Raw genomic sequence first — 27239 nt, 5'->3', positions numbered from 1 at the left:
TACATAATTATTAGAATTTTTTATTTAAAATAAATCAATTATAGCAACATGGTAGAAAAACACCAAAAAAGAATAAACCATCCAAAAGAAAGGCTTTAAATACATTCAGTGAAAGAAATTACAACTATTCTAAAATAAAATAACAAAATTTTCAGTATTATGATAGTAAATATTACAGTTAAAGCTCTTCCAGTAAAGAATTTTATTTTAGAGATGCATTTTTTGTACTCTACATTGCTCTGTGCATTTTGACTACCCTACTAATTATCAAGGATTGGACCAGGTAAATTATTTCTTCAAAAGGAAACTTAAGAAACTACGCCAGAGATGAAAAATATTGTATTGAATACCTTTTATCCTGATTTACGTATCTCAGTTTACAGAAAACTTAAAAGTAAACAGCAGAGCTGAATGTAAACAAACTTAGTGCTATTCCTCCTTGTTACTGCAGTGCACGTATTTGTAAACAACGATATGTTAGTTCTCGGTTTATCTTCCTAAACGGACTTTTTTTATAATTGGATCTCCTCCTTCTCGACCTTATATGTCATGTGCTTATACAAACTTGAAATTTTGTCAAATTTCAGGCTCTTAGATACTGAATACAAAAATCAAAAAAGTCATAACTGAAAAAACTGTCAAAATCATAATTTCAACCTTGTGAAAAAAATCGTTATTTCTAGTCGTTGTTTTCACATCCAAAATTTATCTTGTGCACATCTAAAGGAAGTGGAATGATAAATATTGAGACACCTTAAATGCAACCCATAATCCTGATGGTGTAGAGGAAATGAAATCCCCGAAAGAGGATTATAAAATCTGCAAAATCAGTTGTGTCGGATCTTGGAACCAGAGAAGACCTACTGAACTTCCTTTCCTTTTATACAATCGTTATTTATCACTTAATTATATCTAGAAGCAATAGATGTACTTATAAAATGGCTTGGTTATATCGATCTCCATCTATGGACAATTTTTTATTTTCTGCCTATCTTTTTGGATGTCCCTCCTGGGTTCCGATCACTGATAGTAACCTGATTAGTTTTCCGGCTTTTGATTGGTTATTTTTTTCTGCATACAACACTCTGATTGGTTGAGTCTTAGACCTTTTAATGGATATTGAATAAAGATTGAAAAAATCTGTAGATTAACAAAATAGAAGATCAAGCATTGATCTCGATATTCACAATACAAGAGTTGCCAGCTTAAGGCACATTCTTCAACATAATTTAAAAAAAACTAATTCTGATAACGTATCCACCCCCAAAGTAGGAGTTTTGAACGTCGAATTTGCGCTCAAACTCAGGATTTACAGATCTTTAAAAAGTTTAATATGTCTCAAACGAATCCGAAAGAAGTTTTCCACAACACTGCATACTCAGTTCAACTACCTTACATAGCCGATCACTCCCTTTAAGGAGTGTGGCTAACAGCAGTTCCCATATCCGCTGTAGAAAGCCATTTTAGGATTTTTTATTGAATGATTTTGGATAATTTTTAGGGATTTAAAGGAGATAATTTCGAGTCCACAGAAAGAAGACCCTGATTATGGTAAGCTCTATTTGTTAAAGTACTAAATACCTAACTTAAAGCTGAAGCAATCCTCAATATATAGAGAAGGCATGGTTCACTGAACAGTTAAGTCTGATCATGAATGACTATAAATTTTTTTTCTTTCTTAAAATTTATGATTTTTAATAGTGGTTTTTCTACAAAGAAACTGTATTTTTGCTTTAATCAAATTTTATAATTTCTATATCTTTGCAACCTGATGATATTTAAACCTTTTTATAAACTTAGACTATTTGATTTAACAGAATGTATAGCTTGAAATATCTAAGGTCTACGACATTGGGTTGCAAAGATAGAGGGATTATAAAATTTGAGTTTGTGGCAAAGACTCAATTTCTTTACTCTCGGATTTGTGCAGCAGATATGAAGGAAAAGTCAACTAATTGTTATTGACTTGAAGTTTTGAATGTAGGGAACCGTTATAAATAAGAGAGTTGAAGGCTTGAAGGTAGGGTGCCGTTATGAATAAGGGAGTTGAAGGCTTGAAGGAAGGGAACCGTTATAAATAAGAGAGTTGAAGGCTTGAAGTTAGGGTACCGTTATGAATAAGAGAGTTGAATTGGCTTGAAGGTAGGGAACCGTTATAAATAAGAGAGTTGAAGGCTTGAAGGTAGGGAACCGTTATGAATAAGAGAGATGAAGGCTTGAAGGTAGGGTACCGTTATAAATAAGAGAGGCCAATTTATAAATGGAGGGTCACTTGAAATTACGTCCTTAAAATTATAAAGGAAAAAGGGTGACTATGCCAAATTTAATGTTCGTTTTTTCTTCAAGATCAATCGCCAGGCGCCAAAAGATCCTTAATTGTTTTAATCTATATATTTTGCAACCTGAAGGCTCAAGATATTTCGATGTTTAACATTGCAGAATTCAAGGATAAAGTTATAAAATCGAATGAAGTCAATATAATCATTCTATCTCTATTTTAATAAGAATTTCTTCTTAAAGTTACTTTTATTTATGATTTGGTGCAGAATTTTACTCAGGAGTGTAAATTTTCCTCATTTAAAAAATCTTAATCCTACCCCCACCCCTTGTTTGAAAATAATTTTTTTTTTGCTAACTTAGGTAAAAACAATTAATACATTTTTATTTTAAAAGTATGAAAAGGATGGGAAAAAAAATTTGACTTTTTTTCCCCCCAGATATTTAAAAATAATTTCATGTGGTAATTTTTGAAAATATACATTATACAGTATACAACCCTGATTTTACTTTTGCAGAAACATAAATTTATTATTTAACATTTTCAATTTTTGTAATTCCCCTTGAAGCAGTTTAAAAGTGGAAATAGTTTCACATAACTAATATTTAACTTGGAAACCAAGATTTAAAACGAAATTTTTGTAAAAATATGGAGTGATAATGAATAACGAATCAAGCCCGAAATGCATTTGTTCGCCTAAAATGATTTCCTTATCGTTTTGAAATCTCAAAATTTAAAAAAGTTTAAAATTGTTTTTTTTTCTTACAAAGGTTTGAAAATCAGTAAAACTGAAAATATGTATCTATGAAAAAGTAATTTCACTTCTTAGTATTCATAATTATAAATATTATTCGGTCAAAAGAAGGTAAAGTTAGCCTAATTCAAAGGTATTGTAGAATTAATTTCAAGTGACATTTTTTTAGCGGGATGTAAATTTAGAAAACGTTTTCCCTTAAAACCTTTGTTTGAAAAAGATTACAGAGTAATCCAAATTTTTCTATCTAAAAACTGTGTGCAAATTATAGCGGACAATTGAAATGAACAGTAAACATTGTAAACAGTTTAAAAATGGTTTCACAAAATTCCTGAAAATCCCGAATATTTTTTGCCCATATCGGGGTTTCAAAAATAACGGAAATTTTATTGTTTAATCTGTGACTCCCTGAAAATAAAAGTGATGTTTTAAACCTTAAATTTTTAAACAATTGATTTTTTAAATATTTTATGTTTTTTTTCCACTCTGTTATAGTTCAGGGGTCAGATCTAGCAGGCAGGGTCAGGGTCTGGTGTCCCAAATAACCTCAAATATCCTTTATATTTTTTAGGGGAAAGATCTTGCAGACTAGGGCAGGAACTGGTGTCCCAAATGACCTCAAATATCCTTTATATTGTTTAGGGGTAAGATCTAGCAGGCGAGGGCAGGATCTGGTGTCCCAACATGACCTCATTAATATCCTTTATATTTTTTAGGGGTAAGATCTAGCAGGCGAGGGCAGGGTCTGGTGTCCCAAATGACCTCAAACATTCCTGATATTCTTCAAATATCTGGGATGGTTTGTATTTTCTTCATCCAGCCTTCTCATCTTAACATCCCTCTTATAGGTAATATTTAGTATGTTAGGCACTTATCTTCTCATCTTAACATCCCTCTTATAGGTAATATTTAGTATGTTAGGGACTTTTCTTCTCATCTTAACATCCCTCTTATAGGTAATATTTAGTATGTTAGGCACTTATCTTCTCATCTTAACATTCCTCTTATAGGTAATATTTAGTATGTAAGGCACTTATCTTCTCATCTTAACATCCCTCTTATAGGTAATATTTAGTATGTTAGGCACTTTTCTTCTCATCTTAACATCCCTCTTATAGGTAATATTTAGTATGTTAGGCACTTATCTTCTCATCTTAACATTCCTCTTATAGGTAATATTTAGTATGTAAGGCACTTCCATAGCAATTTAATAGTGGCTAATTAGTCTTAAGCAGGCTGTCAATGCTCAATAGTAAGGTTTTATTAAAATTGATTCAAATTCATTCAACATTGTATACTTTATAACGTGACGTTTTTAAATTTAAATATTTTTTAAAAGAAAGAAATATTTGTAATAATCGACGCAACAGAAAACGTAATTTCATCAATTGTATAACTTTTAACATGGAAGTTTAATATTTCCTATACATTTTGGAAAATTCGAAATTTAATATCTATATCTATATCTATATCTATATCTATATCTATATCTATATCTATATCTATATCTATATCTATATCTATATCTATATCTATATCTATATATATCTATATCTATATCTATATCTATATATCTATCTTTTTTATCTATCTATCCATCTATTTCTATCTATCCATCCATCTATCTATCTACTGTCTATCTATCTAGCTATCTATCTATCTATCTATCTATCTGTCTATATCACACTGCCCCGGAAGTGATTTTGATCATTTGTCTAATAAGCATATTTACGCGTATGAAACCGGCAGGAAAATGAGTAGAAAATACTCAAATCAAACTCGGTCCCATTCCGAATTGCCGCGTAAAATTCCGCTGGACCGGAAAATCTAAATTGAAATATTTATAAATAAATAGATGAAAGAATAAATATTAGGTATATTTGTGTTAAAATGAGTTTCACTCACAAGTTACAAGAATAAAAATTGCAGTTTAAAATGATTTTGATCATGTCAGGGGGAACCCAAATATATAAATGTTGAAAACGCTATAATAAATGTAGCTCCAGTGCATTGAAGAGAACAGCTCCTCCAACTAAACATTTGCTGCAATGGATAAAAATGAGTTTGAAATGTAAGAAAAAGTTGCGACAGAAAGATTTATGAAGATATTAATGTATACAACTTCAATACCTTGTGACAAAAAAATCCTTAATATCTACAATTAAATATTTGCATCTTGTATTTTTCCTACATTGTTTGTTATTAATTTGAAAAATAAAAATATTAAAAATTTCTGATCTTATGATGAGTAGATAAAAAAAAATATCTTTTTCCACACTTTCTTTGATTCAGTAAAATGGAAACCAACAGAAATGTAAAGTTGTTAAATAGCTTGATATTTTCATAAACTGGTATCATGCTAAAATATCATGTATTTTCATAAGGTCAAAAATCCAGCATGCATAGGTCACTCAAAGCATTAATTTGTATAAAATTCTTTTTTCTTTTCCTTCAAAACTGTAAAATAGGGATTTTAAAACACAATATAAACAAAAATAGACTTAATATTTTTTTATGATTAATAGGCTTCCTTACAGTTTCTCTATTTTAGATCCAGTGCTCTATTTTGGTCTTAATATCCAATGGGCTCGATGAAATAATTCGACGAAAACAGATTTGTATTCCCATGCGTTTCATTCATCTTTTAGTATACGGAATTGAGTTGGTCGTTAAAGCTTTTTCAAATCGCCTCCGGGGCAGTGTGATCTGTCTTTTTATCTATCTATATATATATATATCTTTCTATCCACCTTTATATCTATCTATCTTTATATATAACTATAAAGCAATAATTAGAACAGCTTTTCAGTTTTCATATTTATCAATACAAAATGTTTCAGATCTCTCGATCCTCATCAGTCAATAAACATGGTTTAAATATATATATAAATCTATCTATCTAGTGCTGCTCTGTATCCTGGTACTCCGTGAGCTGCTACAACTGTTAGTATCTATGAAGAGATATCTGTGCAGTCTAGAGAATTGGATCGAAGTTGCAATGATTGGTAAAGAAACTGAGCACTAATTTTTTGAAATTTTTAAACCGTATATCCTTGCAACCTGATGGCGCGTAGACCTTAACTAATTCAAACAAGAAATTCCGAGTTTTAAATATTCTGTAAGATCAAAAGTTTGAATTTTGAAATATCAAAGGTTTACACCTATTTATATTGCAAAGCTATAGAATAAATTTGAGTTTTGGCCAAAAACATATTCACAAATCTTCTGTAAATAGGTCATTAACCCAAAAAATTCAAAAATCTTTGATAACTTATTATTTATTTAATGAAAAAACGGAAAATATAGCATGCAATCAACATATTTTTTTAGTTTTAGTTGTGTATATTCTCTGTAACAATACAGAAGATGACTTTGCAGTTAATCGGCATTTGGCGGCCATTGCTCTAGGAATGATTTATTATATATTTTCTAGTTTTGATTTATTTTAAGCTTATACTTCTGGGTCTGAGCTCAAAAAGTTTTATTTACTATTTTGTGCACTTTCCTTTTTGGATTGGGATTGACATTTGAACGAAAGTATTTCGATGATTTAGTTGGGAGACTTGAAAACTTTGGTATACACTTGAGATAGTCCTCTGTTTACAACCTTTTCCCCTGAAATGATGTTTAATTTCCCTGTCATTTATTTTCCCCGTCATTTAATTTCCCTGTCATTTATTTTCCCTGTCATTTAATTTCCCTGTCATTTAGTTTCCCTGTCATTTAATTTCACTGTCATTTCGTTTTTCTGTCATTTCATTTCTCTATCATTTAATTTCCCAAACAATAATAAAAAACCTTATCAAAGGGACTGTACAAGAATAGTTTCAAGTGACCCTCCATGGAAAGATAGCAATGTCTGATAAACAACGGTACACTTGAAAGCTTTCTCTGATTAAGTATAAATTGGATAGAAATGTTTTTGTTTCTTTAAACTGATCTTTTTATTTGCGGTTTCAATGGAGAAACTCTTCTTCCTCATGTTTGAAAATGTTAAGATCTGAAGGGTACAATTCGGACATTGCCATCTTTTCCTAGATGGTCACTTTTTGTAAGTGTTGTTAATCTTTTTGGATCGTTTAAAAAAATGAGAAAAAAAATTCAAAATTGTACCTAATATGTTTCTGCCTGCTTTTCTTAAATTTTGCTTTATCTTCATAATAAAAAAGCGAACAACTATTGTTACAACACGATCGTATTTTCATTGTTTTTGAGTAGTTTTTTTGCACTTAATTTCTTTTGGAAATAAAATTTAACATACTGAAAGAAAAGTAAATGCCAATAAAAAATTTTTCTTTATGATGACAAAATTCGAGCATGTAAGAAAATATAGGCATAAAACGACCCAAAAAAAAACCTACTGAAGGCACTACTTTTTGTTAGTACTGATACTATAAATAGAGATGGGCATAGTTTTTTTGAAGAAACGAAATTTTTGAGAATGAACGAAAAGTTATGTGTAAAAGGGTGTCGTTTTTTTACTGAACGAACCATTTCTTTGGAACAAACTTTTAAATAATAATATATTTTTACTGAAAAAACGATGTTTTTGAACAAAAATTTGAAAAAAAAACTGTCTTTTTTTTACTGAAAGAAAAATTTGACTGAACGACCATTCAGTGAGAAATAGATGGAAAATGAAAAATACTTTTGAAAACAAATTAAATTAATCTTTTTGAACGATTGAAAAAAAACGATCGAAATGGGTCATTCACGAACAATGAATGAAGAAAATGAAAATGAGTCGAACTAACTATAAATTATAATGAATAAAATTAGTATTCTCCTGGACGGAACTAATCACAATGATTGGCAGGTAATCACAGAGTTTTATAAAACATTATAATTATGAACACACGAGGGGAGGAAAGCCTACCACAACAATATCTCGTCCGAGACACATTCTCCTCATTTTCTCATCCGAACCACCTCCAAATCCTCGTTCTTCCAAAAAAAAATTTTTTTTAATGTCCCACCTTTGCAGATAACATTTTTTTAATGTCCCACCTTTGCAGATAACATTTTTTAAATGTCCCACCTTTGCAGATAACATTTTTTAAATGTCCCACCTTTGCAGATAACATTTTTTATGAAAATCTCGCGACGAGGGCAAAAAAAATAAAAATTTTCCCAAGCAATTTTTAAATCTGTTAAAAAATTAATATGCTCCATGAACGATGTTCTATCTACAGATGAACATTTCTATCAATGGGAAGGACTAGAATTTCGAGGTTGCTCTGACGAGAAAATGAGGAGAATATGGCTCGGACGAGAAATTGTTGTCCTCAGCCTTCCTCCCCTCAACACACACATGCCATGTTGTAAATATATATTCTTGGAAAGTGACAACTTTTCAAAATTACTTTGTGTCCCAAATGCTCTTGTAAAATAAAAAAAATCTTATATCTTTATATCATAGCTCTTTGCTCATATATATGTAGATAAGGGTGGACAAACGGTTGAACCGAATTGACGAAATTGTGTTTGAGGAAACTCTTGGCTGGGGTAACCATGTGTGACAGAGGCTAAAAAATACTATACTTTTGAAAAAAATATTTTTTTATTCAAAATTTTTCCCAAAAATCTCTACAGGCAACGCCGGGTACTTGAGGTAGTAATTATACTGAATAACAAAATCAAATATTTACACCATAGAGAATAGAATATATAGAGAGGAATTAAAAGAATCTCTCGGTATGAATTTTGTCAGTCCCTTTCAGCCTGAAAGGGAGTTCAAAGTGTACAAATCATGTAAATGTTCACAAATTATATGCAGTAGAGTACATTAATACAGTATGTTCCCTAAACTATCCATTTAAATTTCGAATTTTTTTAATTGTTAAATAAACTTTATAATGAATTAGGTGAATAAAAACATCATTTGATTTATAGTTATAACGGAAAATCATCGTTTGTAAAGTGGAAGGCATAGAGTCTATGTTAAATGATCATTGGTCAATTATGAAACCAGCCTATTTCATAATTTGGTTTTCTTTAAACAATAATTTTAGATTTTCTATAAAATGATATTCCAAGACCCAACAGGTTATATAGCATAAATATGTGAAGTAAACCTGCAGTATGGAAACAGTACAACAAAATGGCCGTTTTACACTTTTTTCTAGTAAATTCCTCTCTATATATTCTATTCTCTATGATTTACACACAAAACACTTAGATAAATAAATAAACATAGATAGCTTATACTCATACTTCTAGGGGTCAAAGTGTACTTCAATGATAAGCGGGGTGGTTTGGTGTTTGAATGGATTTCATAATAGAGTGTAAAATAACTCCGAGAATGGAACTATTTGAGCAACAATATTTCACTGAGCAATATATCATATTGACGAGAGCTGAAGAAGGACTAAACGAGGGGAGGAAGGCCAACCACATCAATCTCTAGTCCGCACCACATTCTCCTCATTTTCTCGTCCGAACCACCTCGAAATCCTCGTCCTTTTAATATTATTTTTTAAAGTGTCCGATCCTTGAAAATAAATACATTTTTTAAAAATATGGCGACGTTAGGGCATAGATTAAATATAAAATTTTTCCAATTAAATTTTAGATTTGTGTAAAAATGAAAATGCTCCATAAACGATGTTCTACAAAAAAGCGTCTATATCAAGAGCCCTTTCTTTCGCGGAAAATGCCGCAAAACATTATCAAACTCGATGTAAACAACTTTTTGTAATATTTCAGCTGAATTTGGGTTAGAGATATTACTTACAATTTTTATATGATTAAATACTGTTTGAATTCATAGGGTTGTGACCAATTAATTGTAGCAAATGATTTGAATAATATAAATTGAACATTATTTTTTCTATAATTTTAACCATGCGGCAGGCAGTAGTGATCTCTTAGTGGGGACAACTAATCTACCTTATTTGTAAATAAATCAGAAATCAATGAATATTTTGTATGGGTTGAAATGGAAAGATTAAAGACCATGTTCACGTGAATTCTTTGGTATAAATTTTTATTTGTGAAAGTTATCCATTTTGGAGGCAGAAGAGATTCAACTTTTAACCTAAATAATTATTGACATCATTCTCGTGGATTTGAAGATTCCAACATCTCAAAATCCTTGGAAAAATTTATTCTAGTCATGCTTTATGCCCTAACGTCGCCATATTTTCAAAAAATGTATTTATTTTCAAGGATTGGACACTTCAAAAAAATAATATTGAAAGGATGAGGATTTCGAGGTGGTTCGGACGAGAAAATGAGGAGAATGTGGTTCGGACTAGAGATTGATGTGGTTGGCCTTCCTCATCTCACTAAACTAACTTAAATTTCTCTTTACAGAACTCATTAAACCACAAGTACTCAATGACATAACTATAAGAACAGCCAATGTTCACAACCGACCTAGTTAATCTATATATCTTTAAAACATCTCTGTAAATTTATGTATATCTTTCAAGATGAAAGATGTCGTCTTATGCGCTATCTATCTATGACAAAACATGGTTGACAGAGAACATAATGTAAATAAATCTCACGAGGGAAAACTAATTCACTGTTTTCTAGCATTAAAAAGAAATTATATTTTTATTCCAATCTTGGAACCAAATTGGGGAATGTAGCATAATGTGTATTCACAAGCAGGGGTGTATATTTTCTTGAAAAATTCCCCCCCCCCCTTTGAAAAATTATTTTATTCCCCCCAGAAATGATAATACTTTTTTTAGGGTTTTATTTGCTTTATTGGGGATTTAATAATTAAAAAGTATGAAATAACTTGCCTTTTGATGTCTAATTTTACCCTTTCCCTCTAAAATNCCCCTGCAACCCAATCATCCAAAATCATTTCCCCCCTTATGGGGGGTTCTTCTGAATAATTTGCACCCTGGTAACAACATGGTAACAAAGATTTTATTTAGACACCCGAAGTTGCACCATCTCAACATATATGTCACCATGTTTTACAAAGGAAATTAATATTTTATCTACAATAATTGTCAAATTCTTCACTTTAATTATTTTCTTTACTAAGCTACGGAAGAAATTTATCCAAAAAAAAATATTTTGTGTTTTTAACATTCTAAAACAAACTTTAGATAACATCAAAAACATGATGGACGAGGGACTTTTTATGCGAGGTGTTAAAATTTCAGAGTACTTATGTTTTTCGTAATTCAATAGATAAAAAACATTTTATAAAGGCCCTTATTTGTATATTTTTACTTTTTATGCATAAGATTGTATTGTTAATGAAAAAAAATTTAAATTAGAATTATTTGTTTTCTTAGAAAAAATATTTAATATTAATTTTAAAGTATTGAATTCATTTCTCCTGTTCCTTATGTGGTTTTCTATGTTCATTGTTGCATTCGGTCTGGGTTTCTATATCATGCTGCATACCGATACAGTTACAGGTAATTAATACAGCATGCTGCATACCGATACAGTTACAGCTGAACAATACAGCATGCTGCATATCGATACAGTTACAGGTACAAAATATAGCATGCTTCATACTGGAACAATTACAGGTACACAATAAAGCATAGTGCACACCGATGCAGTTTCAGGTACATAATACAGCATGCTGTTTACCGATACAGTTACAGGTATACAATACAGCATGCTGCATACTGCAGCACAGTTACAGGTACACAAAAAAAAGAATGCTGCATACCGATACAGTTACAGGTACACAATGCTGAATATTGAATACTGGTACAGTTATAGGTTCACAATACAGCATGTTTTATGCCAATACCCGTGCAGGTTAACAATACAACTGCTGCATTGCGATACAGTTACAGGTGTACAATACAGCGTGCTGCATACTGCAGTACAGTTATATGTTCACAATACAGCAATCTGCATACTGGTAAAGTTAAATGTACATAATACAACATGCTGCATACTGGTACAGTTTCAGGTACACAAAACAGCATGCTTTATGCCGATACCAGTTACAGATTCACAATACAGCATGCTGCATACTGGTACGATTACAGATACACAATACAGCATTCTGCGTGCTGTTACAGTCAAAGGTACACAAGAAGGCATGCTGCATACCGATGCAGATACAGGCTGCCTCCCTTTCCTCGTTTTGTAACCCTATTTATTTATTCCTAGATGATAAATCTCCTGAAATAATGAATTAAAATTTAGATATTTCTGGTTTAGAAGATGAGGACAAGAATCCATTGTTTAACAAAACATGGCTTTCATTAGGTAAATTACCAGCTGGTTCATCATACATTTTGTTATATCCTATTTGGTTACTCCCTCTTTAATTTCTCTTCAATTCCTATTAAAGGGACTGTAAGTGTAATTTCAAGTAACCCTCCATGCTAAGATGGCAATGCCTGATTTACAACGGTACGCTTGAAACCTTAATTTGATCCAAAATGTGGAAGATACCATTTTCTGACTCGAAAATTGTTTGCTGTTAGTTTCTCCATTACTTCTTATAATCAATGAATGCGCAAGTTACATTCTCAAAGAAACTACGATCGAATGAAAATAAACATTTCAAAGAAACAAAAACATTTATATCTTATTCATACTTGATCAGACAAAGCTTTCTAGGGTACCGTTGTTAATCGGGCATATTGCCATCTTTGCTTGGAGGGTCATCCGAAAAGTCAAAATAATTCTCTTTGAAAGAAAATGAATTTATTGTTGAAAAGTGAGAATCATATACTAGCTAGAGTCAGTTCACTAGCTAGAGTCAGTTCACTAGCTAGAGTCAGTTGACAAATGAACGCTGAAAATTCTTTTTAAGATCATGCATTGTTAATTCCTTTGTGGTATTTGTTAATCTGCTAATTTTGTTTCAAATGGACCAACTAGAAAGCTGGAACAAATGTTTTAATTAGATTTGGTCATGTATGTTCATATTCTTAATGAAAGTTAAATTTGCTTGATATTCCCGCGCCCATCTCTAGCTGCAATGCTGGCACAAGTATTTTGTTTCGATGCGGTCATGTTTTTATTCATAAGGAGAGCAGAATTTACTTGATATAGTTTGATAAATCAAATCTGCCCGAAAATCAGTACAAATATCAATTGAATTTCAAAATGATTCAATTTTTCTGTTATTTCTAAAAAAAAGTAAAATATTAATTTTTTGATTTAATGGATAAATGAATATGAATTAACATATTTAGTTGTTTAATCCCCCCCCCCCCCTCCCCTCCAATAAAATAAGTGTAACATGGACAATTGTACTTTAGAAACATTTATACATACAGTGATAACCGGAAAACTCTGAAATAGGAATACGACTTTTAAATTAAATTATGACTTTTAATTGTCCAATAAGCATGGAACACAGCAATTTTTCAGTGTAAACAGACACATTTCACTTAACTAGTTATTTAATGAGTGTATTGTAAATCCATTTGTTTTTATCGACATTAAATACACTAAAAGGGACTGTATAGGAAAAATGAAAGTGGGTGTAGGATAAAAACCTGAGAATCTCAGACGTTGAACGAAACATATAAAGACATCTATCTATATCATTCCTGTCTCGAGAAATTGATATAAAACTGTTTTAAAATTATACGAAAATCTATATATATGAAATTTTGTACAAAAGTAGTATGGTTTAAACAGATGATATTCAGCAAATACGCAAAAAATCTGAAAACGATTATATCCCACAGAAACCTGAGAATCTCAGGTTTGCTCCCATTATATTTTTTTAATTTTTATTCTGAATTTTTAATAGATATAATTATACAAAAATTTTTACAAAATTGCATATCTATGAATTTTCGTATAAATTTGACACAGTTTTATATCAATTTCTTGAGACAGAAACATCGAAACCTCGGATAGATGTCTGATATGTATCGTTTAACGCCTGAGATTCTCAGGGTTTATCCTATTTCCCCTTTCAATTTTCCTTTACAGTCCCTTTAAATATTGCTTTAAGGTCGTCTTCCTATTTTCTGGTTATCGCTATAGGAATGATCTACATCAAAAATGAAGACGATTAAGAAATAATTTGATCTGCAGAACAATCCAGAAATAATTTGATATGCAGAACAAGTCAGAAATAATTTGATCTGCACAACAATCCAGAAATAATTTGATCTGCAGAACAATCCAGAAATAATTTGATATGCAGAACAAGTCAGAAATAATTTGATCTGCAGAACAGTCCAGAAATAATTTGATATGCAGAACAATCCAGAAATAAAATTTAATCTTTATTTTAGTGAAAACCTCTGCTATGTTTGTGGGAGAACTGGAATTCAGTGATCTACCAATTGACAGGTTTTTAAGAATTAGTGACCATTTAAATACTTTTTTAGAAAACTTGGTCACGTGAAATGATTTTATTTGTACAGAGGAGGAAGCAAGAAAATAAATTATTTGTAAATGTGACTAACGAAATCAAATTTGATTAAATAAATATGGAGAAAAACCAAAATCACTTCTGACCATGAGTAAAAACTGATAATCTAATAAAAATCTACGAAAAAAGATTTAATTCGATTTTAAAAAAGATGTTCTTACAGTTTTTTTTTTAACTTTTTTAGATTAGGAATATTTTATAACAAATTGTTTGTGGAAAAGAAGATCAAAGTTAAAGAAATTACTGAGTTTGAGTTAGTATGATAGAAAGACGTTATTTGAAATAGGAAGATAGGAAAACACTGTCTTAGTAAAAAATGTAGGAAAAAATTGTCTTAGTTTGATTTAAAATGGCGGCCTTTAAACCTTTGTCTGTTTTGACATATTATATATAGAACATATAGCTCTATATATGTTAGATCAGATAAAGTGTTTAAGTGTACCGTTATGAATCGGACATGCCACCATAAAAATGGAGGGTCATTTAAGGTCACTGCAATTCCGCGCATTTCCCACAACTCCGCATAATTCAGCGAAATTTTGCCATCAGAATTCAGATTGAAAACCCATTTGAGAATTCATTAAAACAAATAAAAAACATTTATTTTAGCTCTGGATATCTGGGTATGCTGGCGTACTGCTACTTTCTCAGTTTTGTTTTTCTGATTGTTGTTGTTTTGATGAATCTACTGAACGGGCTGGCGGTCAGCGATACAGGAGATATAAAGGTACACCTCATAGATTAATAACATTAAAGATAGAACACTAGATGTCGTCTTTTTAAAATTTAGGGATTTTTAGTTCACAATAACCCTGAGGCAGAAGCCCAACGAAATTATGTGCATGCCGCTTTGAATTACAGGACTCAGAGAGAGCATGCGCTTAACTCCTTTGGGATTCTGTAGCACCCAAACTATTAATATTGGTCTAATTGTTTTTCTTTGNGCTATTCATAGATTCAGACCTCAGCTTTTATAGGGTTAATTGTGCTGTAAATACGTAACAGGATTATCTTCATCATTTGATATAGATAACGACGTAAAAATTGTAATTACGTCTATTAACGTTGCTATTAACTTTAAATTGTAACATATAAACCTCAAATACATGAGTTGATATATAGACTTCACTTTGATTACTGCGAGGTAGTCATCATGTCCTTGTTTTAAAGAAATGAGTTAAAGATTGTGTCCTATTTGAGGCATTGATAGTTTACGAGATTGTGTCTTAGTTGAGGCATCTATAGCTCCAGATCCTGTCCCAGAAGAGGCATTGATAGTTGCGTGCTTGTGTCTGTGTAGACATTGACAGCTGATCATGTCCATTTATTTGGCATTGATAGATTACGTGCTTGTGTCCGTGTAAACATTGATAGCTGACAAGATGGACATTTTTTTGACAAAATTTTTACAACATAACTTGATTTTGCAACAAAAAAAAATAACATTTGTAAATTTTCTAATTATTTTGCAGATTCTATAAGTAAAGCACAAGAGCTTTCCAATGATGTATCATTTGTCATATTTGGAATCATGAAACATCAAACATGGGATTTAGAGGTGGGGGGGGGGGAGTTAAATCCCCCCAGCGTAACCTGGTTTTCAAGTACCCCAGCAGGGATAGGGTTAATAAAGAACAAATTAAATATTTGAAGTTTCATTTTCTTTCAGACCCCCAAACTTCCCAGAATTATTTTTTAGTTAAAAGTGTTTTGGTTGTTTTTTTACTGAAATGACGAAAATGTTTTTTTTAATAGCTGAAATCTTGGGTATAAAGTGTTAAAAGGGAAAACTTGCTAGTTAACATCCAATTATCACCCCCCCCCCATTTTTTCAAACCAGCATGATACCAAATATTAACTAGAGTATATACTGAATTATATTTGATAGAATTCTTCAATTTGATCTTCAATTTGATCTTCAATTTGATCTTCAATTTGATCTTCAATTTGATCTTCAATTTGATCTTCAATTTGATCTTCAATTTAAGAGGAAATTTAAAACTTAAATATCATATTTTAAACTTATATTGAGATCTAGAAGGAAGAGTACATCTGGGGAAAGTTTTAATTCATGCATTTTCTATTGTCTTATAACTGGTATGTTTTAGATAATGTCATCTGAATCATAAGCAACGATTTCTAATCTCTCTGTACAATATTGTACAATTGTACAATATTACAATAGTTCCTGCCAAAAAAAGGCATTTTTAAACAATTAAAAATTCCAGGGAAAAATGTACGGCCTCAAGACGTCATTTGATCATATTGTCGAAAAATATTGTTGGAAAAAATAAAAAAATATTGTTGGAAAAAATAAAAAATATTGTTGGAAAAAATATTGATGGAAAAATATTGTTGGGAAAAATAAAAAATACTGTTGGAAAAAATAAAAAATATTGTTGGAAAAAATTTTGATGGAAAAATATTGTTGGGAAAAATAAAAAATATTGTTGGAAAAAATAAAAAATATTGTTAAAAAAAATATTAATGGAAAAATATTGTTGGGAAAAAAGATCGGAACATATTGTAAACGATATTCTTTAAACATTGAATCATTAGCAAACATCAAAGAGAAATAAATAGTAGTACCATTTGATTTCAAATTCGGGTTTAGCCTATAAATAATTCTAAATTTGAGCTGAGTAGTTTTGCGATCGCTCATAGTTTTTCCCCATATGTAGGTCAACCTGAACGTTTACTGTTATTTTAAAATTCCATGAACAGTCTTAATTCAGAAAAATCGTTTCTCAAAGGAACTGCCAGCGTAATTTTGAGCGATCCTCCATTCAAGGTAGCAATTCCCGAGTTACAATAGTAGAACGGTAATCTGATTTAATTTGTGGAGTGTACAGTCTTTTTCTGACTTGACAAGTTGAGAAGTGTTTATTTTTGTGATTTTTTTATACATCGTTTCTTATAAGCAAGAAATGCGTTCTTTTTCACTCCTGTATGCTGAGTTCATTAGCACCTGATCCAATCAGGGTTCAGTCATGTAATTGTTGTCTATTCTGAATCAATAGAAAAAGTATGTATATCTATCTCATTATCCAATCAGAGTTATGAATCCTTACATTGGCGCTATCAGTAAATGGAAATATTAACTTCTTCTGAAACTACAGTGAAACCCTTAATTACGAATACATCGGAAGAATTTATCAAATGTCGTCTTGACAATTTTTCGATGAGTTTTATACTATATTACGTAAATTTCAGTATTTGCAAAATTAAATAAATAACCATGAATATGCGGGAACAGTTTTAAAGAGGTTCAAAAAATCATGTAATTAAAAAACTAAATATCTGCAACTTTCCATTATCAGAAAGTGAAGAATACGACATTTGATGAATTCTTTCGATGTATTCGTTATTACGGGTTTCACTGTATATTGTTTTGTAAAAAATTCAGAAATAAGAAATAAGTATAAAAAGATAATACATGCGAATCTAATTATTTAATGATTATACAAAGCTTTCAGAGTAAAGTTGAAAATCGGACATTGTCATCTTTGCGTGGAGGTTCAGTAGAACAAATATGCGCACAGTCGCTTTATTTACAATTATATTTTAGGCTAAAGCTGAAATATATTCGTATATCAGCAGAGTAGAAACTATATCCTACATGGAATCCACTCTACTAGGCAAACTTTGATACAGTTTATTTTTAGTTTCTGTCATTTTTTTTGAAAAATTTATTCCGAAGGATATTTGGCTGAGAAAAAATTAATTGGTTTAGACCTCGAAGGTTTAAAAAAAATTTCTTATTTTTTCATTTTTAAAATTGTTTTTAAGGACATTGCAATAGCAGTAAACCGCTACAAATTATAAATTTGTTGGCTACATGTCCTTTTACCTCTCCCTCTACGAACAAATTTGAGGACTAGGGAGAGGTCAGAGAGGACAATTTTAAGGACCTTTTTTACAATTTTTACAAAAACATTTTCCCTCTGGAGTCACCTAATAGTCAAAATTGATTATTTTTATTTATGGAAATATTAAAAATTGGGCTTCGCGTGCTTTATTTCAAATATTCCCCCACTCCTTAAGGTCTCCCCTGTGTCAAGTAATCACAAGTTTGGTTCCAAGGTGATCCATTTGATTTTCTGTCCAATGTTCCAGAGTTCCTGAAATCAATTCCTTCAATCTCTCTGATCCGACAGTGCTACAGGAACTAGAAGATTTTCAAAAATTTGTTTTAATGTTTTAATTAATTTATTTACATATTTTAAAGATATATCCTTTTAAGACCATGATGGTTGGGGGTGGGGGGGGTTTGTTTGAATACTTGGGTAAATATAAAATGGGGTGTCCACTTCCCGTTAGTACAAGTGGAGGAAAAGGTAAGCTCCGTTTAACCTAAAAATTCATATATTTCACCTTATATCATGAAGATTTGCTAATTCAGCAATAAATCTCTTTAAAACATTTATTCTTGAGCGGTAGGGGGTTAAAAAATAAATACATATATGCCTGAAATGATATAAACTTTAATTTTTTTTTGTTGGAAATGTTTTGAAAATCTGTTTATTTTCAGAACTGGCTTTTGCAGAAAAGGTAGGTCTTCAAAGTATAACAATTGCCACAACTGCATTTTTGCATGTGCCATTTTTGTTTGCGTCTTTTTTACATGCCATTTTGCTACGTATATGTCATGTTTAATGTTTTTATTATTTTTTAGCGCTCGGCCCCCGTGGCTAATCCAAGCTATAGCCTAGCGCCTCAAAGGGCCTAACCTAGCTCTAGATATAATGGCATTGGAGATGTTTTTAATATGAAAAAAGTGTCGAATAACAAAACTAATGTTTTCAAGGCTGTATACAAAAAACGACCTCATCAAATGTTATACTAGCAAAAATGTCCGAGCATCAAACATAAATTTTACGATTGTGATTTAGAAGTCTAATAATTTTTTTAAAAATTCTCATGATAAAAATGTTTAATATTTAAAAACTTAAAACTTCCCATTTTCAAGAGTCAACCAACTTAATCTGCTCAACCCAAGACCATATTTGAAATCTAACTCTAAAATCAGAAATTCATTACGTTCACCAAGTTTATTATAGCAAAGTAATTTAACAAATGATACGTTAGGATATTCAAATGTACACCAGTATGACGTGGACAGTCATGTTTATTTCATTCTTATTTTATTTTTTGTTTTTGCAACCTGATGGTGTAAACCTTTGATATTTCAAACTAAGGTTATGATCTAACAGGAAACATAGTTTGAAATAGTTTGTTTACGACATTGGTTTGCAAAGATATAGAGATTAGAAAATAAGAGTTTGTGCAAACACTCAATTCCTTTATTTTGTTAGTGTTTAAAACTGGAGCTAAAGGATTTCTTCTATTCTACACAGTTCTTCCAGGTAAAAAAATATACACTTTTAGCTTGCAAACCCAGCGTTGCCCAGGTTACTTATAGTTACTCCAACCGTTTACCCGCGCTTGGTCGTAAATTACGCGTTTAGCTTTTTTACCATATAAAAGTTGACCCACTCAATCGCAAAACAAAACTAAGAACATTCCCGTGGTTTTATCGAGTACCCAATCTAAATTTGAGGCAAATCGGTCAAGGGGTTCATGAGTTATAATCGGACATACAAAGAAACAGACAAAATTGCATGATTAAATGAAAATATGTTTTTCTGAATACAAACTTAAGATTAAATTAATCTTGAGATTAACAAAAAGAGAAAATCAATATTTATCTCAATATTAACAGTTTTCAACTCTGAAAATAAAAACATTTTAATTTTAATCATTTGATCTTAAAAAGTCTGTCAACGTAGTTTCTGGGGATCCTATATTTGTATATTTTAGATTGACAGTGTGTCAATTTAATAATTTGTCCAAGATAAGTAAAGAAATATCCTTATCTTCTCCTATTAGGATTAATAACTGTTTATTTCGGTTTTTCTATCTAAGTGATTTGCGAATACATGCAATAGAAACAAGGTGTTTCGCAATTACCCTAGATTTGAGTATATGTATACCGTGGGGTGTTTCTCCGGATCTGACTTTAAGCTGCTCTGCTCTTAGATCTCTCCATAATGAATAAATCAGGATCAGTCTTCAAGTTTTATTACGCAGTTCAATCTATAAAACAATCATTATAGATTGAAAAATAAACAGGCTACAGAAAAAGCTTTAAGTAATAAACATTTATCATATTTTTCCTTTGAGATAAACAAAGTATCTTACATAGGCATTAAAAATCTGCAGCATACGAATATAATCTTTGGAGTAAATATCAATAATGAGCATTTATAAATAATATATATGAGGATAACTCACCACATTGGTCCTCGAAACACTTAACAGTAAAATAAAAAACCTAGAGACAATACACAGTCCGTCAACTACGAAATCTTTGACAATACTGGTTGAATTCCGTGCGCAGTACAGAACTCAAACCATTTATAATATACAAACTAGAAAATACTGGTCTTCTGGAATCTTCTTTCCTCTCAGGACAGATACTGAATCCAGGGGTAAATAAGGCGATTGTACATAGGTGATTAACTCATTAGGTAGATGCGAAACACAAGAAAGGATTTTAGAAACATGTTTCAAGATTGAAAAATAATTTATTTTCTACAGTGTTAATTATATTATTGTTTTATAGGTACTTTTATGAATCAGACATGAAACTTGAAAATATATTGCCAGTCTCTTCAAACCTAGTTAAAAACTAGATGTAGTACGTAGCAAACCTAGTTAAAAACTAGATGTAGTACGTAGCAAACCTAGTTAAAATTAAACTAGATGTGGTTCGTAGCAAAGCTAGTTAAAAACTAGATGTAGTACGTAGCAAAAAAAATAACGTTTCATTTCAAAATACCTTGGAATTATACTTCAAATATAATTCATAAAAATATCGAGACTGGTTTATGCATGGCGTAAACAGATTTTGAAATCCTACAAATAATCTGGGAAGAAATCATCATTTCATATCATAGGAGATCCCAATGAAAATCTAGGAGTCTCTCATGCAAATTTGTGGTCTCCGATGAAAATCTGGGGGTCTCTCATGCACATTTGTGGTCTTCGATGAAAATCTGGGGGTCTCTCATGCAAATTTGTGGTCTCTGATGAAAATCTGGGGGTCTTACATGCAAATTTGGGGTCTCCGATGAAAATCTGGGGGTCTCCAATGAAAATTTGGGTACCCGTTAAAAATCTGTGGGTTTTATATAACGGTCAGGAGGTCTCCAATGAAAGTTGGTCTCGGATAGTACTCCTATGAAGGTGATTTCTTCCAAGAAGGGTAAAATTGTATGGGATGAGAAATTCGACGTGATTTGGATGCGAAGATACAGGTTCAGATGTAAAATCTATATTTTAAAAAATGCAATTATTTTACACTTAAGTAAACAGAAATACAAAACATATATGGTTGTCCATTATTTCAATCAAATATTTTATCGATTTTAGTTTTATTTGGACATTAGAAATATCTACTCAAAAACCATCAAGAGTAAAGAAAATAGTTCAACAAGGTATAGCATTTATGTTTTCAACATTAGAATATGCAACTTTAGGCAAATATTTTAATGCCCTCAAAAAAGAAAAAAATCGATTAATATTCAGCCTCTTACATTAACCTCTTTTTTAGAGACCTTGTACAATGTACAGTAAACAGTGTACATTTCTGTTTTTTAGAGACCCTGTACGATGTACAGTGAACAGTGTACATTTCAGTTTTTTAGAGACCCTGTACAATGTACAGTTTACACTGTACATTTCTGTTTTTTAGATAAAGAGTTTACAGTGAAACCTAATCATCTTGGAGCAATGTGTTCTCTGCAACAGGATCAGATCGGAGAAGGAATTTTGGTGTCTGCTAAGGTAAAAGGAATTCTGGTGTCTGCTAAGGTATAAGGAATTTTGGTATCTGCAAAGGTATAAGGAATTCTGGTGTCTCCTAAGGTAAGGGGAATTCTGGTATCTGCTAAGGTAAGAGGAATTCTGGTATCTGCTAAGGTAAGAGGAATTCTGGTGTCTGCTAAGGTAAGAAGAATTCTGGTGTCTGCTAAGGTATAAGGAATTTTGGTATCTGAAAAGGTATAAGGAAATTTGGTGTCTTCTAAGGTAAGGGGAATTCTGGTATATGCTAAGGTAAGAGGAATTCTGGTATCTGCTAAGGTAAGAGGAATTCTGGTGTCTGCTAAGGTAAAAGGAATTTTGGTATCTGCAAAGGCATAAGGAATTCTGGTGTCTTCTAAGGTAAGGGAAATTCTGGTATATGCTAAGGTATAAGGAATTCAGGTGTCTGCTAAGGTAAGAGGAATTCTGGTGTGTGATAAAGTAAAACATATTCTGATATCTGCTAAGAAATCTTTTATCTACTAAGGTCTAAGCAATTCTGATATCTGCTAAGGTTTGAAGAAATCTGATGTCATCTTAGGTGAAGGAACTTCTAGTTTCTGTTAAAGTAAGGAATTCTGGTATCTGCTAAGGTAAATGAATTCTGGTATCTGCTAAGTTATAAGTAGTTCTAGTATCTGCTAGGTTAAGAGGAATTCTGGTGTCTGCTAAGGTAAGAGGAACTCTGGTATCTGCTAAGGTAAAAGAATTCTGTTATAAGGAGTTCTGGTATCTACTAGTTGCAAGGAATTTTGGTATCTACTAATGTATAAGGAATTCTATTGATAATTTAAAAGAATTCTGGTATCTACTAGTATAAGAATTGCTGGTATATTTTATTTTCCAAAGAATCTGGTATCTGCTAAGGTAAAATAAATGTTGGTTTCTGGTATCTACTAAGGTATACGGAATTTCATTGTATCTGCTAAGGATAGCCTTTAGAGAATTTCTGGTATCTTCTGAGGTAGCATAAATTCTGGTGTCTACTGAGGTAATAGGAATTCCGATAACTTCTAAGGCATAACTAATAAGGAGTTAAACAAATTCTTGTATCTGTATATAAGGTGTGACAAAACAAAGACAAAAAATGTCGGGTATATTCTTTTCTTACAAGATTTGAAATTGAATTGAATTCTAATATTTAAGGAAATTGTTTTGAAAAATCGGTCTCAGGATAGCTACGACACTACAGGAATAGATTAAATATTAAACCCAGACAAATCCTTGTTGTTTCAAGGAATATATATTTTAAAGAATTACCACACCCTCCCCTGGCCTGGGGAGGATATTGTTTACATGTAACTTCTGGTGGAAAAATTATTTTAAAAAGGGGGGTTTAGGGGGAGAAAAAATATATCGAGAAAATATACACCCCTGATTTTTCTTTTAAAAATTTTCAGTATTTCTGTTTGAACTAGTTTTTTGGTTGAAATGCTGACAATACAAGAAAATATTTATCCACGAATTTTCTCTCAAGAAATTTAAAACAATTTTATCATTATTTACCAACTTTGTATTATTGTAGAATAATGTAGATATACTGATCTAATGGGCAATGGACAATGGACATCGTTCCGAGATATGTATTTTTTCAAGATTTAAAGCTTTCATGAGACTCCACGAGAATTGGAGATGCACATCCTAATTTACAATTGCATGATAGAGAAATTTGCTTTATTATGCAAAACTTTACTCAAACTAAAGAAATTATCTGAAAAGAAATTCAAAACGATAAGTAACATTTCTTGTTTTGTTTTTGGTTTTTTAAAGTAATGTTGGCTAATATCTTTGATCAAAGAAAAAAATGCATTATGTATTAGTTTTTCCAGGTTCTATCAAACATTTCTATGTTCTTTCAAAGTATCTTTCAATGAAAATATTCCGCCGGGATATTTTAATTGAAAGATACTTTGAAAATCTACAAAGGTAAAAAAAAAAATCCGCAAAATCCGCAAGCCCTCGGGTTTATCATTGAATCCCCTCTTTAAAAAGAAATGTCATTTACTCTCAGACAAATTAGAATTAATGGAAATTAAACCCCCTCGGGATTCAATGATAAACCCTTGGGCTACGCCCTCAGGTTTATCATTGAATCCCTTGGGGGTTTAAATTTCTATTGATTCTAATTTGTCTGAGAGTAAATGATACAACTTTATTAAATGCCTGATAACAATTAAATTCCAGGAAAATAATTCTAAATAAATTACACCATCAGTTTTGAAGTAAAGTCAATAAATAAAAAATAGGCTTGTTTACCTTGTAGATTGAGGTACATAGTGTCCCACGATTCATGACAGTTGAGAGACGACTTAAAATTCGTCGTCAATCTTTGAAATAATTTGTGGCATTGTTAGTAACCATACTTTTACATTCATAATTCTTAAAACAATAATCACAAAATTTCCTTCTTTTGTGCTGTCAATACTACCGGAAAATGGAGATATTATGAATTTCGATCAGATTTCAATTATATTAAATAAAACCAAAATTGTTGAAATCTAAATAAAATTCTTCATATCTTCTTGGTAATATTAAAAGCACAAAAAAGGCAGAAAACATCAAAATTCAAGGACTAGTTTTTTTTGTGATTGTTAACTCTAGAATTTTACTTTAAAATTAGGTTTACAATTAACTGCCCAGCAAAGATTAAAGCCAACCCTAAAGTTGTATTGCTACTTGCATGGTTCGAGGAACATCCTGTGGCCTGTATATTACGAATGTTAGGCATTTAGAACTCTTTGCAATGGCACCCCTTTTCAAGTTTAAATTGTAGTTTTTGATGTTGATCTTACAAGGTTAAGAAGCTTGCTAATTTTTCTAATTGTTCTTGGTTAGTGATTGTAAATTAACAGAAGAAGAAAATTATATTTACATGGCTTGGTAAGTTAAAGATTCAAGTGAATCTTAATTTAGAACCAATTTAAAATATGATTTTTGTATTTTTAATTTATTACTTTTTATTGAGCTGTGTATTTAGGTAAGGAAAGTCTTTTATGCAATTTTGGCTGATTTCTAGTAAGAGATAGAATATTGATAGATATACAGGGTGTCTCAAAAAACATGGGAATTTAGTGACAAATTCGATATCTTCCTTTTTTTGAATTAGCATTGTAATACCATAATTTCAAAAGCCATAATATTATTTTGTCTGCTAGAGTTCATTTTATGAAAAGGGTAAAAGACTGTCAAGATGTGTCTTTAATGTCTCCGCAAGATGAACAGTGAAGAGGGACAAGTTTACTCTGTTTGTATACTGTAATTTTCTTGTTTTACTAAGTACAACCCTATGCAGTCAAAACATAAACAAACAAAATGTGAACATAGAAGACGAAACTCTTACAGATTACAGCTTTCTCAGTAGGTATCACTGTACTAAATCAAAGAATTATTTGAAAAGACGATATCGAATTCGTCACTGAATTCCCATGTTTATTGGGACACCCTGTAGAATATAATTAGATTTTCAGAAGGACATTATTTATTTCGGCCAATAATTGTATAGATGTATTATTTTAATCTAATTTTCTAAAATAGAGCTGGCGGACCTACGAGAAAAACTATTTAACCTTGAGACAGAAATCAATGGCAAGCTTGATTTACTCATCAGAAAACGTTAATTATGGGTAATTAGATGTAATTATCCATAAACACTGTTTTTATTCATGTTTTACAAACAATTATATAAAATATCATGTCTTTACTTGAGTCTTTGTCACAAACTCAAATTTTCTTTGAAATCCAATGTTGTAGATCTTAGATAAAGGGATATAACCATCATGTTGCAGAGAAATAGAAATATTTGAGTTTGTGACAAAGACCAAATTCCTTTCAGCGAAAGGGTATTTTTTATCGAAATAGTTTCTAAAATCAAAAAATTTAACAAAATATCGTTTCAGAGATTGTTCTTTTGTTGTAAATTTTCACAAAATGTATTGGATTTCCAAAAACGAGACAAGTGTAAGTTGCAAGGTTGGGAACCCAACTTTATTTCGAAACAAATATTTCTTTATAATAGTCAATCTATTCAACGAAAACATTTAAACCATGCTAAGAACATTCCCACGGTTCTACAGTGTTCCCTCAATCAACATTTGAGGCAAGGTTGTTAAAGGGTTCCTGAGTTATGATCGGACATACAAACAAACAGAGATTACTACCTTATATATATATATATAGAGAGAGAGATAAAGATCATTTTTCTGACAATAAGAGAATAGAAACCTAAGGTTAAAGGTTCCAAGGTACTAAAAGCTTAGTTGGGGGCTTTCCAACTTTAAGTAAACGATAAGTAAGACTTGAAGTACTTTACACAGAGGGAGTCACAATAAACATCAAGATGTATTTTCTTTTGATCGTCTTTTACACTAATTTTGTAAACAATAGTTTTGTGTTTCTTATGATCAATGTGTGCTGTGTAAAATATAATATGTAAAAAATATGAGTTTCATGAATAATTGATCATTATTGTTGTTTTTAAAATATCGTTTTTCAACGGGAGTAATTTTTACATGGATACACAATTCTTACATTCATATTTTTAGGACACCCCTTGGAGAACGTACATTATAATATGTCCGTAAGTTCTTTAAATACTTTATTTGAGAAACATTGGCACCATAGCTAGAATCCCGTCATTCAAAGCTGGGTTTAAAAAAAAAAATAAAATTTCAAAACAACTTTTCACATTTTTTTTTATATACGTATTTTAAGATTCATACCGACAGCAACTTTGTATTTGAACCTTAAAAATGGTCAAATTAAAGTTCACAATCAAAAGTTTTAGCCTCTGATGTGTTAAGATCCCTCCTTCACAAAATATCATAAACAAATAAATTTGTAATCTTCTTATAAAAACTTTTTAGCGTCATATTGTATCATTTTTGTAGCTGATTATATAATGTATTAAGTATTCTAATTAATCATTTTGTTACTTTTAACAACCCTATTGTGCATATGTTTACCAACTGTTTTTGTTTATTAATATCTACAAAATTTGTATCTTT

At 31.0% G+C, this 27239-nt stretch overlaps 1 protein-coding gene across 1 annotated transcript in view; it reads left to right on the top strand.

Annotated features, from left to right (window-relative positions):
* The window catches only part of LOC111698148 (transient receptor potential cation channel protein painless), a 46065-nt gene extending 19558 nt beyond the window's left edge, over nt 1-26507 (top strand). Inside the window, exons 24-41 of the mRNA XM_023468406.1 lie at nt 212-283; nt 1502-1551; nt 3749-3880; nt 5936-6037; nt 6363-6440; nt 7812-7848; nt 10925-10974; nt 11321-11419; nt 12171-12233; nt 14231-14288; nt 14980-15097; nt 17939-18008; nt 18454-18535; nt 18902-18921; nt 19686-19736; nt 22127-22218; nt 23383-23428; nt 25771-26507. Coding sequence (XP_023324174.1) covers nt 212-283; nt 1502-1551; nt 3749-3880; nt 5936-6037; nt 6363-6440; nt 7812-7848; nt 10925-10974; nt 11321-11419; nt 12171-12233; nt 14231-14288; nt 14980-15097; nt 17939-18008; nt 18454-18535; nt 18902-18921; nt 19686-19736; nt 22127-22218; nt 23383-23428; nt 25771-25853 — 1303 coding nt within the window. The 3' untranslated portion in view covers nt 25854-26507. The remainder of the gene's footprint in view (nt 1-211; nt 284-1501; nt 1552-3748; nt 3881-5935; nt 6038-6362; nt 6441-7811; nt 7849-10924; nt 10975-11320; nt 11420-12170; nt 12234-14230; nt 14289-14979; nt 15098-17938; nt 18009-18453; nt 18536-18901; nt 18922-19685; nt 19737-22126; nt 22219-23382; nt 23429-25770) is intronic.
* Nucleotides 26508-27239: the final 732 nt, after the last annotated feature.

This window comes from Eurytemora carolleeae, unplaced genomic scaffold (genome assembly GCF_000591075.1).
Source record: "Eurytemora carolleeae unplaced genomic scaffold, Eaff_2.0 scaffold235, whole genome shotgun sequence".
Lineage (NCBI taxonomy): Eukaryota > Metazoa > Arthropoda > Copepoda > Calanoida > Temoridae > Eurytemora > Eurytemora carolleeae.
The sequence above is the reverse complement of the archived record's forward strand: the minus strand, read 5'-3'. Positions and strand labels throughout refer to the sequence as shown.